Source organism: Diaporthe amygdali (genome assembly GCF_026229845.1).
Source record: "Diaporthe amygdali strain CAA958 chromosome Unknown NODE_28_length_639089_cov_64_968398, whole genome shotgun sequence".
NCBI lineage: Eukaryota > Fungi > Ascomycota > Sordariomycetes > Diaporthales > Diaporthaceae > Diaporthe > Diaporthe amygdali.
The window spans coordinates 546,629-560,647 of record NW_026517048.1 but is presented as its reverse complement, the minus strand read 5'-3'; the positions used below and the strand labels follow the sequence as shown (position 1 = coordinate 560,647).

The 14,019-nt window shown below is 54.7% G+C and overlaps 6 protein-coding genes across 6 annotated transcripts; 4 read left to right on the top strand and 2 right to left on the bottom strand.

The window, feature by feature from the left end:
* Positions 1–484: 484 nt before the first annotated feature.
* On the top strand, positions 485–1,463 carry J7T55_014884 (ubiquinone oxidoreductase subunit; the record flags this gene model as incomplete). Its single annotated transcript, XM_053131870.1, has 2 exons — positions 485–863; positions 955–1,463. The coding sequence occupies 2 exons, from the start codon at positions 485–487 to the stop codon at positions 1,461–1,463; spliced, it is 888 nt and encodes a 295-aa protein (XP_052990244.1).
* A 1,402-nt stretch (positions 1,464–2,865) lies between these two features.
* Positions 2,866–4,038, top strand: J7T55_014883 (uncharacterized protein; the record flags this gene model as incomplete). Its single annotated transcript, XM_053131869.1, has 1 exon — positions 2,866–4,038. The coding sequence occupies one exon, from the start codon at positions 2,866–2,868 to the stop codon at positions 4,036–4,038; it is 1,173 nt and encodes a 390-aa protein (XP_052990243.1).
* Positions 4,039–5,234: 1,196 nt separating this feature from the next.
* J7T55_014882 (uncharacterized protein) lies at positions 5,235–7,234 on the top strand (the record flags this gene model as incomplete). The annotated part of the gene is made up of 2 exons (XM_053131868.1): positions 5,235–5,344; positions 5,416–7,234. The coding sequence occupies 2 exons, from the start codon at positions 5,235–5,237 to the stop codon at positions 7,232–7,234; spliced, it is 1,929 nt and encodes a 642-aa protein (XP_052990242.1).
* A 1,641-nt stretch (positions 7,235–8,875) lies between these two features.
* On the top strand, positions 8,876–10,231 carry J7T55_014881 (uncharacterized protein; the record flags this gene model as incomplete). Its single annotated transcript, XM_053131867.1, has 1 exon — positions 8,876–10,231. One exon carries the CDS (start codon positions 8,876–8,878, stop codon positions 10,229–10,231), a length of 1,356 nt encoding a protein of 451 aa, XP_052990241.1.
* Positions 10,232–10,418: 187 nt separating this feature from the next.
* Positions 10,419–11,066, bottom strand: J7T55_014880 (glutathione-dependent formaldehyde-activating family gfa; the record flags this gene model as incomplete). The annotated part of the gene is made up of 1 exon (XM_053131866.1): positions 10,419–11,066. One exon carries the CDS (start codon positions 11,064–11,066, stop codon positions 10,419–10,421), a length of 648 nt encoding a protein of 215 aa, XP_052990240.1.
* An 823-nt stretch (positions 11,067–11,889) lies between these two features.
* J7T55_014879 (acyl-CoA dehydrogenase) lies at positions 11,890–13,605 on the bottom strand (the record flags this gene model as incomplete). Its single annotated transcript, XM_053131864.1, has 5 exons — positions 11,890–12,249; positions 12,471–12,515; positions 12,591–12,699; positions 12,762–13,235; positions 13,307–13,605. 5 exons carry the CDS (start codon positions 13,603–13,605, stop codon positions 11,890–11,892), a joined length of 1,287 nt encoding a protein of 428 aa, XP_052990239.1.
* Between the last annotated feature and the right edge of the window lie 414 nt (positions 13,606–14,019).

The window sequence follows — 14,019 nt, the reverse complement described above, 5'->3', positions numbered from 1 at the left end:
GGGGGGATGGGGCGACTCGCGCCTACCTGGGTACCTGACTCCCCAAACTGGCTGACTGGACAGCAGACCTCCTGTCTGTCATTCGGATGAAGAGAGTCCCTACTCTCTAGGCCTTTGCAGCAACTTTCATTTGTTCCCATAGCTTCTGCATTTGATTTTTTGGAAGGTTCAATTATCTGCATTACTTTGATCAACCTCAAAGGCGCAGCAAACGAGGTATTCAGTGTATGTAGGCGATCGAGACTCTGCAATTGCTGCACGTGAGAGATCACCTGACCTCGCTGGAGCTCCCGGCCTGCGGCAGCGAATTGGCGGCTTTGCTTTAATCATCCCTCCATTCTCTCGGCCGGTGAACGACATCACCACTCCCCCAAGCTCCAGCCAGCCCCAGCCAGCCGCTCGACATCCAAAGGCGCACTCCACCACGCCGGGAAGGTCCTCCAGCCGTCAATTGACCTTCCAAAAAGCCCCGAAAGCATTCAGAATGGCCAGCAAGCTCTGCAGGAGTCGGGCGTTGGCTCAGGCTCTGCGGCCGGCAAGGCCATCCATCCAGCAGAACGAAGCTGCTGCTGCGCGGTGCTTCTCCGCCACCGCACGCGCCGCTGTCAACTCCTACGGCGTCAAGCTTCCCAAAGACGCCAAGAACACCCGGCTAGCCGAGCGAGAGAAGATCGGATCCCTCGAGGCCCCCATCGTCAACCCTGCCGATAAATACCAGTCCAAGGCCGACAACCTGCACAGATACGGCGCATGGCTGATGGGCACCTTGCCCAAGTTCATCCAGCAATTCTCGGTCTGGAAGGACGAGTTGACAATCTACATCACACCGTCTGGCGTGATACCCGTCTTCTCTTTCCTCAAGTGTATGTTGGCACCCTTAAACATTTGCTACGGTTCTATCAGCGCCGTCGCAGTGAACCTCTGCTGATATGTTTCCTTATCCTCCTCCTGCAGACAACACCGCTGCCGAGTTCACGCAAGTCAGCGATATCACTGCCGTCGATTTTCCCACGCGAGACCAGCGCTTCGAGGTCGTCTACAATCTGCTCTCGGTCCGCCACAACAGCCGCATCCGCGTCAAGACCTACGCCGACGAGGCCTCCCCTGTGCCGTCCATAACGAGCCTGTATGAGGGCGCCAACTGGTACGAGCGCGAGACGTACGATCTGATGGGGGTCTTCTTTGTCGGCCACCCTGACCTGCGCCGCATCATGACCGACTATGGATTCGAGGGCCACCCGCTGAGGAAGGACTTCCCGCTGACGGGTTACACGGAGATCCGATATGACGAGGAGAAGAAGAGAATCGTGACGGAGCCACTGGAGCTGACGCAGGCGTTCCGAGACTTCGAAGGCGGCTCGAGCGCGTGGGAGCCGGTGGGGACGGGTCTTGACAGGAAGCCTGAGAGCTTCAAGCTGCCGACGCCCAAGCCGGAGGAAAAGAAGGAGGAGCCCAAGAAGTAGAGGATGCACGAGAGGCGAGTGTACATACCATGTGTCAATACTATTGCAAGGTTCCTGGTTCACATGGGCGAAAACAACTGCGAAATGCTATTACTATGGAAGAGATTAACTACCAGACTGGCGGAAAGTAAAGTGGTAGGTCAGCCTCCTCAAAATCTGCTCGGGCAATCAATCAGTTCCACTGGCCTTCCTTTCGGTCTGTGGTCGTCGCAGCCTGTCTCGTCATTCGGCACAAGGGGTGTTATACGCTCCCAGCTCCAGCTCTAGAAACAGACGGATGACGAGCAGGTCCTGTCCTGTTCCGTCCAGTCGTGTGTGTATTGGCGACCCCCAGGGTCTGCACGAGGAACAGCCACTCCAGACCCGCGTTTGGAGAACATACTCCAAGATGGAGAGTGCCCACAGCGATATTGTACCTTGCCGCAGCTTCATTCGAATAGAGACAATAGGACTGCAACTCGTTCCATCTTGCGGTGTTCCTGCATTCAGTCTCATGTGCTCTGTAAGGAACAGAGTCGTCTCGTGACGACTGCGACAAGATCCCGAGGCCTGCTCGTCTCACCCGGATGACTGTGACTGACGACTACCACAAGACCTGACTGATGACCCCCAGTTCGTGGGGGCGGGTGTAGACTGCGTACTTTCACCACCTTGAATACCGATGCAGCCAGTCATGAGGACATCGGTGTACCTGCTGCACAATGCATTATTAGGCACATTATTAGTGCAGGTAGCCCCGCGCTCGTGCTGCCCGATCCCATAACCCTCCAGCCATGCCCAGCCTGCCCTCTTCTTCTCGCTCCCTCCCTCGTGCACATTAGCCGCCTAACGCAATCCACACCCGTACTTTTCCTGTTCCTGGTCTCGCCCCAGTCCCTGCTGCTGCTGCTCGCCTGCCTTTCTCCAACTCCCGTTCCCACTCATCAGTTTCCCGCCTCTTGGGGGCAATCTGAGGCAGAGACATTCACTCACTTTAACAACTTCCCATCAACTGCGCTCGCGCATCCCGTCGTTTCATCGCCCATTTGGCTTGTCCCAGCACAGAGACACGCATAGCGGTCACCAGACAGAGCCCTCTTGCGTTGCAGTGCTTGTCGACCCCGACTGCTTCGACTGGCTGTGTGTTCCCGGCCTTGACTGGAGGGCCATCGGCGGCAACACGCTGGATGAGCCTGCCTGGACCTGCCCTCCCCCGCCACCAGCTCACCACTTACGCCTGAGTTGGCTTGACTCCGAGCTCGACAAATCGCTTGACACTGTGCTCGTCTTGTCTTGTCTCGTCCCAACTCACTCACCATCCCCTTCAATCTCACAATCGCTCGCTTCCCGCTTCACTCGCCATCCACCCACTGCAGCAAGTCGCACCGCACATCTTATGAGACATCGGCCTTCCTTGCCCACCATGATGGAGGGTCAGGATTATGCAGAAGAGGACGAGGGTCTGTTCCGCTTTGACAACGAGGAAGATGAGAACGCCTTTCTGAGCGGCCTGAACGAGGAAGACTTCATGGAGCCTCTGACACCGGTCGGATCGGCTGAGCCCACCGCCCCAGCCGCACTCCACGCAGCCGCCGCCGCATCTGGGAGGCCCCACAATAATCACAACTACTCCTCCGTCACCGCCTGGCAGCACCCCGAGCCCGCATCGCCGCCGCCGCCGCCGCTGTCTTATTCGCCGTCTCCAAGCACCACGCCAGCCACTCATTACCGCCCTGCAGATCGTCACCGGTCGTCACGGCGCTCACGCCAGTCCCAGCTGTCTCACCAAGGCTCAGATCAAAGTCTCGGCCAGCGTGCTCACCGCCCACCGCCTATCCCAAATACACACCATGAGGATCTTCAACAACTCGACTCCCAGACACTGCAGCACACGCATCAGGCCCACGAAAAGCCATCTAAGCGCCTGCCTTCTAGCCAGGACCAGGACCAGTATGGTGATGACGACGTTGCCGATGATGATGTCCAAGACCAGGTCCAGACCCAGAGCATGACCTCCAAAGATGAGCTCACCAGAGATGAGCTCAAGGAGAACGGCTTTGTCGAGGTTGATGCCGAAGGCGTCGAGGCCATGTTTAACGGAAATGAGGCAGACCGCGTCACGGCTCAGAAGTTCCAGTCCGAGGTCGTCAAAACCATCAAGCAAAATGGAAAGGTCGTCTACATGGTCGGCCAGGCGACTGCCCAGTGGTGGCTCAGCTCAGAGATGCAGAAACGGAGAAGGGCTGCCGCACGTCGAATGTTGGACATTGGCGGTGCAGTCGTGACTTCTGCCGGCAACGTCATCATGAACAACACTCCCATCGGCGGCGTCGTGACCACGGTGTCAGATAACGTCACTGCATTTAGAGCTGCGCCATTTCGATACACGATGCAAGGGCTCGGGATCATGAAGAAGGACAAGTCTGCTGCTGCAGCCCTCTCGCCTACAACCAGCGATGCTCGCCTCTCAAACGACGACATGTTGGCCACAGATAACGATAGACACTTTGCGCCTTCGCCTACGATAGTCAAGGACGAAGACGAAGACGATATGTTAGGTGTGCTAAATTTCGATGACGATGAGGATGTCATCTAGCAGCAGCACCTTACGAACAACAGCACGACTCGGGAACCGGACCCAATATCGCATCATTCCAACGAATCGAGGAGCACGCTCTGAATCAGCGTGTGAAATGGTTGCAGTGCAATTTGACAGCTTCAGAATGCCTGACATGACGGCCATCCTGCATGGAAGTCGATTCATGACCATCACGAATCTCCAACACATATCCTCACGCTCCACCGATCATATTGCGCCGGCGTCTTGGTAGGATTGCCCAGGTTTTTGGCGTTTTCTCTTTTTTTCTTGCTTCACCGAATCGGCAAGGATACCTGGATAGTGCGATTACTTTTGTATATGGGGGTGCACGCAACAACACTCGATGGAGTCTTTGTTGGGCCATTTTGCTCCGAGGACGCAAACCCGTTGACCCTGCTCTGGCGTTGGGACTAGACCTGCGGACAGGTTTTCTATGGCGCACCGGAAGCATCTACTGTGATATCATCCAAGGCTGGGGATTGGGACGGGCATCCCTGGGCTTCATTATGGGTGGCTATTTGTACGCTGAGTGTCTTTCACCAGCACCCCAAGCAATGCATACAAGTTTCCAAATTAAGACAAATTTTATGCGCACATGGCAGAGTATCCGTCACTGGCTTGAATCATGCTGGCGGTTATCTAGAGGGCTGTGAGCTGCTTTCTCCAAGGGTATACCCGATTTGTTCAAGTTCTCTTCCTAACCCATCTGCGAATGCTTAGCACGGTGACGCCTTCTAGCCGCAGTCAATGCGCGCCCCCACTTAGCAATCCACCTCCAGCTGGAGTCCCCAGCTGAGCAGGCCCACTCGCGGAGATTGCGGGGAGTGGAGAAGGCATCACTTCTCCAGACTGCGTACAGCAAACTGACCAACAAAGGCGTACTCGCTCAAGGGGGAAAACCGGCCACTTACCCACAACGCAACAGCGAATCCTGCCAAACGGATAATCTCCGCGGCACGTTCGGACGCCTGACAGCGGGAAGGGGCTGTCTAGGCACTCTGGTCAGTCGCCAGCAACTGTATGGATCCGCTACCCAGGCATCAGGGCCGGTCTCTCTCTCGAAAACCTAGGGGGGCTGCTTAGCTTCCTGTCAACTCGGGGCGAGCTGCAGCTTCGTGGGCCGACCATCTTGTCACCCTAACCCGTCCAGTCCTCTCCGCCGGTGATCTCACTGCAGGCTCGCGGGCGCAATCATGTCACCGAGCCCTGAGAATGACCTCGGAACACCAGGGTCCACTGGTGGCCCGACGCGCTCGTCCAACAAATCCTCGGCCCGCTCAAGATACGGCTGTCTCACGTGCAAGTAGGCGACTCAACAGCCCGCCGGCGATGGGCCCACAGATATAGATGATCAAATTGCTGACTATTCGGCAGACGACGGAAAGTCAAGTGCGACGAACTAAGGCCTCGCTGCAGCCACTGTGAGCGCCTCAACCTGGAGTGCAAATGGCCGCTCTCGTTCCCTACCAATAGCCATAAACGGCGCCCAAGGCAAAGCGCCGGCAGCATCGCGGCTCCCGCCAATGCTGAGGTATTGCGCACTCCAATGCCGGAGATGGAGCCCGCGCCCAGTGGGCCATTGTTCCAGACTCCGCCCCTCCATGCTGTCAACCAGCTCTTTGACTACGCCTCCTTCCTGTGGGACACTGGCAATGGCACTGGCGATATCTGGCAGCAGATGAGCCCAGGGGTTGCTGGCCAGGGCGTGACCTTCGATGCGCTGGGCCAGAACGGCCATTCAGCTGTTCCCGCAGCGCCGATCAACTCGTCGCCTCAGGCTAGCATCAATGTTCCGATGCAGACCCGATTAATACCCAGCAACAGTTATGACCCCTCAGAGCCGTCGACAGTTCCAGATACGACCTGTACCGGCTATGCCGAGCAGGACGACCTGCTTGTGCCCTCGGAAACGGCAGCGGCCGAGAACCACCGCCTCTTGGACTATTTTGCCCACGCGGTCACGCCGCCCATCTTGGCTGAGGTAGAGACACAGAAGAACTGGTTTGCCATGCGGCAGGTCTTGGTCGGCATGTCAAACGCATCACGCATGATACGATGGGCTATCCTGGCCTTCTCAAACCTGATGCTGTGCCGTCGCGATGGGAACTGGCTAGCGAGTCAACAGAACCACTACGACAATGCCGCCGCCGAGGTAGCAGCGTACGATGACCAGCCGGCTGAATCATTTCTCACGCAGAGCACTGAACGTGCAAATCTTCTGGCGACGTTATTCTTCTTAAGCTACGTTGACATCCTGGAAGCCAGAATAAAGACTGCTCACACTCATCTCAAGAGAGCCTACAACATCTTCCAGCACGGGGACAAGGCATCGTTCACCCCAGTCGAGAAGCAATTTCTCCTCTGGATACGGCTCCTCGACGGGCGAGCCGTGAGCGCCGGTGGCGACGGTCTCTTCCTCGAGAAAGATGAAGAACCCCTCCTCGTCGACGTCCCATCCCCCAATATCATCAAAACCACCACCGGCCCCGAGGCGAGAGAAGACGATCTCGCCGACGACGACATTGAGGACACCCTCTTCCAAGTCCTTTACCAGCCAGGGATCCTATTTTTCCAGAAGGTACAGAGCTTCATGGGCAGGATCTCCAAGATCGATCCCTGGCACAGGCCACGGGGCACGGTCGAGGACGAGACTGAGGTCATGAACACGGGCCAGTCGATAGCCGCAGACCTACGGGCCCTCTACGACCAGCGCCCGCCGCTGATGGACATCGCGGTGGCGGGGAAGCTGACGCCGCCGCACGTGTCGGCGCACCTCGCGGCGGTGGTGACGCGCGCGTTCCGCACGTACCTGTCCAACTACTACGCGAGCAAGATCCACCTGCACCGCGTGGCGTACAAGGCGTTCCCCCTGACGGCGGAGGCGGCGGCGGCGCTGGGCCACATCCGCCGGCTCGCGGGCCTGCTGGCCGAGGGCCTCGACCGCGAGGACGACGCCCTGCCCGTCAACATGCTGTGGCCGCTGCTCATGCTGGGCTCCGAGCAGGACCCCGACCCGGAGGAGCGCGCGTGGGTCATGGCGCAGATCCTGCGCATGGAGAGGGTCGCCGGCAACGCGAAGATCACGGCCCAGGTGCTCGAGGAGGTCCAGGCGCGGCAGGACGCGGCCAAGGCGCGCGTCGACATCCGGTCTGTCATGCACGCTATTTTCAATCGCTGCTTTGCTATCGTCTAGCCTTCTGTCTTCTGTTTGTCCTCGCTGCGCTGGTTCGTTGGGAAGCCGGCCGTGGCCGTCGAGACTTGTTTGTTTAACTGCACGACTTTTTTTAGATACCTTGAATAGACTGCATTGTCGGCGTCCAAGAAGTGGACGCCTTTTATGGAGGCATCAAGCCATTATTGGGCTGTTGTTGTTGCTGTTGTTAACAGCATTTGTGCCATCGAATATTCAGCGCTACTGAAATATGATAGTGTTGGCGATTCTGTGTCCACCAGAGCGCTTTTCGCCCCCGAACTGCACTTCGTGCTTGGGAAAACCTTGGAAGTTCTAGGTTGCAGGGCTCAACGGCATAAAGTTTCAGAAAAAGATGACCGCATCTTTCGGAACGACTGGCCGAGCTGGGACGACTACAAAAAACGTGGTGTGCAGGAAGGTTCGGAAGATCGAAGATGACTGTATGGCCGGCTTATCTCAGACAACACGAGGCAAGTCCTGTGACTGAAACTCAAAGCGCGCTGCGGTTAGCGCTTTTGCGTTGTCTCTCAATGTTTGGCCATTCCCGCGTGATTGTGAACCGGGGAACCGGGGGTCGGCCTTAGTTCTGTCAAGCCAGGTGACGAGGTTTCTTTTTCGGCATGATATGCGTCTGCACAATCGGCACTTTTACGTTGCCTGCCACAGCCTGTGCACATGGAAGGTTCGCCTTGCATTAACTTTCATGTACGAGCTTCTTGGTACAGCTGTTGGCCGCCGCAGCCTCAATTCCAACTTATTGGGCTCTGCTGGCTGGTCGGTAATTGAAAGATTTCCGCCCTCCAGACCAATCCAACAGTAGGACGAGCGGGTGCCGCGGCTCGCGGCTCGCGGAGTAATTACTTGCTCTCAATTTGACAAGTGACGAGAGCATTCGGAAAAATGACGGACGCTCAGTTCGGAGTAAGGGCCGCTGAACCCCCTTCAAGTAGTCTCTCTATAAGACTTAGTCAGAGAATCAATTATAGAAGATGTCACAAAGTACGTGCTTGATAAGAATGAGGCGACACCCCCTTGTAGATTAGGTTATCACATCCCTCGGTCGTCATCAATTTTGGCGCGTTTTACTAGTTGGGTCCTTTACTACTTGCGGTGACAAGAAGCTTTTCCTTCTGATAGAGACAGGGGTACAAAGAGCCCCGGCAAAGTTGGGCGATGGATGGCCGGCCGGCCCCAAATGCTACCTGTCATCCTGGGGAAGCACAAGATGGCTGTTGGGCATACAATAGCCGCCTTTCTTTTTTTATCACAAGCAAAGATTGAAGATATTCCTAATGCTGTGACTCGCAGGAGAGGAGCATGCGTTACGCGAGAAGCAGTCTAGAAGGAAGGGCGATGAGTGATCGGAAGAGATTGCGAACTTGGAACAGCCCCATTTAGTATGGTCAACTGGCCCTGTGGAGCATCTGGGAAACTTGGCACCTGTTGGCGTCAGATTGTGCGGAGTCAGTCTTAAGGCACCGTGGGCACCTAGTCACAACCCGTGGCAGTTGTAAATTGAATCTTTGTCACACATGAGCGAATTTGGAATAAAACGAGGCAAAGAGCCTCTCGACATCCGACTTGCAGCACCCGCCTTTCAGCACTTTAACTCGACACACAAGTACTACAAAAAGCTCAGTAATGACTGCAGATACCCCAGTCCACCCCTTGTCTTCAACTAGAGATAAAGCTGAAGACATTACTTTTGCCGTGGAGATCAAATCCATCATACCACTGAAGCTTAGCAAGACCAACTTTTTGAACAAAGACATAAGACCATTTGTGCCTCATCGACCGAGGAAGAGCCTGGAGTCGATGACCGACGCCGAAAAGCATATCCAGAAGAGCACCTACGAAGCTATAGCCACAGCTCTCCACTGCATCCCTGGAATACATGCCACAACATATCATCAGATACAGCAAGATAGACTAGAGCGCAGTGACTACTGGAGATCCCACTGGATTGTGTACAAAGCCAACTCTGCCGTGCCAACGTTTGTAAGCTATGAAGGAGGAGACGACGAGCGACCCTTGATCGACGTGACATCACCAGACTATAATAAATTGGTGTGGATCCCAGTAGAGGTGAGCTCGCCGAAGCTCTGGTGGATCAAAAAGAACGAGGCAGTAGCCAGTATTGGCTCAGTTTGCCGGACACTGCAGCACAGATTCAGGAGCACCGCCAACCACTCTACAGAAGTCCATATCCACGTCGGGCGGCACGATGGGCGGTTTTATTCCCTCAAGAGCATGAAGAAGCTAGCCACGATCTTGTGGCTCTCAGAACCCATCCTCCGCGGCGTGAAAGATCCAAACTCCCGCAACTTTGACCACACGTATACTTGGAGCTTCCCATGGCGGCAACACAGCCGCATCGCGCTGGCGCTGCAGGGTAACCTGCCCGACGGGCAGACAATGGACGACCTGTTTACAGGGAGATCTGACGAATTTGACGATTTTCTCCTGAAGACGAACAGCGCCCGCCTGACAGGCAACTCGCCAGACGACACGTTCCGATTCGTCGGCGAGCACCGCCAAGCGCTGCGGGCCATCTGGCGGGCTTCGACGCACGAGGAGCTGGGCAGGATGCTCTGCGGGACCGGCAGGAAGTACCGGCGGCTGGGGTTCAACTTCCACGCGCTGGGCGGGGAGGACGCGCGCGCCAGGGAGAGCCCGCGGACGATCGAGTTCCGCTTCCTGGAGGGCCACATCGACGAGGACGTGGTCTCCGGCTGGGTGCACGTCTGCATCGCGCTGGCCGCGCTGGCCGCCGACCAGATCGAGGACTGGGAGTTCTACGACATGGTCGTGCTGCTGCTGGACATGCCCGGCGACTGGTCGCTGGATGCAAAGTTTACTGCGATGATGCATGAGCTTGGGGTGCAGAAGGCTGCATATGAGCCCCTGCGGGCGATTGTGCGGAGGAATTATCCGCCTTCTGGGACTGTAGGTGGTGAACCTTGTGAATTTGATCCCAGTACATATGCATGCTTGTAAGATAGATGATCATCATAATTTTCTAATTCAATATCGACTCCCGCGATGTTAAACAAGGTCGGCACGTGCACCAATCCACCACGTGAAGATTTTCAACTTTTCCATGACACTCGCTGCGTCATGCATGCAGTTCAGTTACGGACGATAGTATTTTATGGTGCAACAATTTTATTTACATTACTAACTATCACTTGCTCTCTTGCTTTTTCCTCTTCTTCATCACGTTCCCATCGTCATCCAACAAGTCACTGTCACCCTCCAGCCCAGACCACTTTGCAATCCCATCCCCTTTGAAGTCCACCACTCTCTGCGGGTAAAACATGTGGCACTTAGACTCAAATGCCTTTCTTGCCTCAGGTGTCTCAATACCTTCGATGAGAGTCGGGTAGAGCAGGATCATGTTCCTTCCCTCGTCCATGATGGGCGTCCGGCAGAAGGCGCACGACACCTTGCAGGGGAGGTGGTGTGTCTGCGACTTCGCGGAAGGGTCGTACCAACCCAGGTCGTGGTGGCCGTGTGTGAAGTTGATATCCTCCTTGTGAAATATGGTGGCCCACTGGAAAGGTGCGCCATGCAGCCGCTGGCACGTCGTGCAGTGGCAGTATTTTGAGATCAAGGGCCGCTCACGGCTGAGTTGATACTTGACGCGCCCACAGTGACATTGTCCTCGCCACTTCACAGGGAAGTTCTCATCTTTCTTGTGGATGTGATACGGTGCGCGATGCTTCCACTCATCGAGGTCACGATGAGTGGTTGAACCAGCCTGGTATTGATGCACTTCCGTGTCTGACTCAGACTCGCTTTTCTTGTCGTGCTTGGCCCCATTTGAAGACATTTTGTGGATTTGATGGTGTTGATACGCTGCGATTCCAGCTTTTGTAAGTGACAGCGTTGGTGATCGTAGATGGGGCGCCAGGGCTGTGATATATCTCATGATGAAAGGTACAAGCTCGCCACGGTGCCTTTCTCGACGTTGTAGGCCCCTCTGAAAGATCGCCGCTGGAGGCTTCCTTTTATCCCTTGCCTAGGCTTAAGTCATTGACGTTGTGACTTTAGATCGCTCAAGGGCCACTTACAAACTGATGTACCCTAGTACCTTTTTTTTTTGTCGCGAAATAGCTCGACTACGTCACCATTCGCACAGAACCACGCTGAACTATCGGATCATCTGTGCCCACATATTATGGGTAGTCTCTGTCGATGAAGCAATCATAGAGAACATCATCTGCAATCCGTCAATTCGCATTATTTGGCGAGCCCAAGCAGCTCGCGATGTGATGTTGGCTCCTTAGGCTGTCGGGGCGTTGTAGGCCCGGAGTTACATGTCGGCGCATAGCGTTGCAGAGATCCAACGCGCCAAGGTTAGTTGCGTATGTCAAATCTCAGCGAATAATGGGTTCTGGATTGTGGCATGAAGGCTGGACACAAGACTGAAGCACGAAGAGGAGGTGGGATTAACAACACAGAGTTCCATACCCAAGTCGACACGCTGGGTCGATGCAGAACCTGACAGTAGACCAAAAACAACGGAGATGGGGTGCAATAAACTGTGCAGCAAGCAAATACTTATACATAAATGCAGAAATTTGTTTGTGAATTGATTGGAACTAAATTGGAGAGCTTATCTTCTCTCTGGCCAGGGATACCATCATCCACATCTATGTGTACCACGTAGGCTCAGGTACTTCATCAAGTAGCTGGTACCGTCCTAGTTCCCTATTCTTGTACGACACCGGGTCGTGAAGAGTGTGAGTCCGGATGTCACGCCAGAATCGGTCCAGACCGACTTTTGTCGCCGTAGACTTCGCTCCAGTCACCTCAAAGACGCCTGATGTGACCTTGAGCCCCGTGTCTGTTGCAACGACCTTGATGCTGGCCACCCACTCGGCGAATTCGCCACGTTCACGAGCAGTTACCTCAGCCTTATTCGAGGGGTATTTGGTGTAAACTGAATCTGCGACTAGTCCTGCCTTATCTGCAAGAGCCTCTGCAGCTCGAAGATGGGCCAGGAAGTTGCCCTAGATAGTATTTGTGTCAGCAGGTTCCTAGTTAGCTTTCCAGTACAGTTATTGTCAAGCGGCGTGGCTCCTCCTCCGATCCTGGGTCGAAAGTTATCCGTGGGTAACCACCTAAACAGTGCCACAGATTCTGTGTTCTGTATTCTCAGGGATTCTCTTCGAAGGGACATGTCTGAAAGGGGAGACGAAAAGCGTGATTCAAGGGTGAGGAAATAACCTACGTATGTGGAAAGAACATAAAACTCATCCGTGGCTTTGTCCTTGTTCTGCTCAAAATTTCAGCTTTGGCCAGATGTCCCAGCAGATACAAAAGTTTTGGGATGAAGGTAACAAAAACTCACGTCTCCACCAAATGGCCAGGCCCTGGTGCTTGAGGCAGTGTACTTGGAGGCATACTGGAGTGCCCCCAGCGCAATGCCTAGGTAGAAGTTGCTGAATACCAGTTGAATTCTGCCATAAGTCAGTGAGTCAGCACATTCTCCGAGCACACCCAGGAACTCTGCTTTACTTACGTGGGGAGCAGCAAACTGGCGAAAGGAATGCCCAAAATTGCCGGGTCGGGACGCTTGGATTTCACGTCCCAGCCGAGCGCGTCCTCCCAGGGAGCAGCCACACCCTCAATCGATACACCGCCGCTCTCAGTCAAGCGGAGACCAACATTGTCCCAGTTGTGAGCGAACTTGATGCCCGGTTGCACAGTAGGTACAAATGCGAATATGTGGTCTTCAGTGCCTTCAAGCACGCCCTCGAGGACCGTCAAGTCTGAAACGACCCCACCAGTATTGAAGAACTTGCGCCCATTGAAGACAATTTTGTCAGCACTGTCTGTGATCTTCAAGTCACTATCTCTTGGGTTCACAGCCCCTCCAATGAAGTAGTTATTGGAGAGAATGAGCTTCTGAAAGCGATCCGCTTGCTCCAGACTCCCGACCACGTTCGCGGTGGTGCTCCAAAGAAGATGATAACCTAGCAGCATCCCGATGGAACTGTGATTTCAATGTTAGTATTACATGTGTATTTGGTGGAATTTGTATCATTTGCAGGGCACACAACTGACCCGTCAGCTTTCGCAACCTCACGGATAGCTCTATATCCGACACTCCACGGCTGCTCGCCTCCGCCATACTTCTTTGGGCCGAGGACCTTCGTCAGGCCCGAATGCTTCAACAGCGCCACCTCCGCTCGTGGGGACTTATTCTCCCGTTCACGAACACTTGCATCTTTCTCCAAGACGGAAGCGACTTCCTGTGCACGCTTGATCCAGCTGTCCGCATCTTGCGGCTGATCGGCCCACTTCCCGGCGTATTCAGCGTATACAGCCGGGTCTGTGGAGGGGTAGGCGCCGTTTTCAGCCATTTCAGACGTGAATCTTGATGAATGACTTCTCGAACTTGCGCTGGACTTCCTGATATATTCAATCAGATCTGTTGGTGCCAAGGCTCATGTAAATCATAGGGGACCGTGGCATGTAACTTGAGAATAATTGAATTGACTTTGTTTTTCGCAGAATTGTAGAAGAATCTCAAGACGAAAACAGGACGATGGACGCTGGCTTTTACTATGTTTGAGGCTGATGATAATGCACGATCGTGGAATCCTATCTCCGCCCTCTCGCCCGGGTGGTGTGATAGATTGCGCAATCGGACCCAGAAACGTCGTTTGTCTCTCCGGGTACATTGGGCCAACACCAGCTGCAGCTTGGTTTACTTTTGATACCGAAGTTCTGGGTCTAATGCTGCGTCCCCCACGTGGTGCAGTCTAAAGTTTACA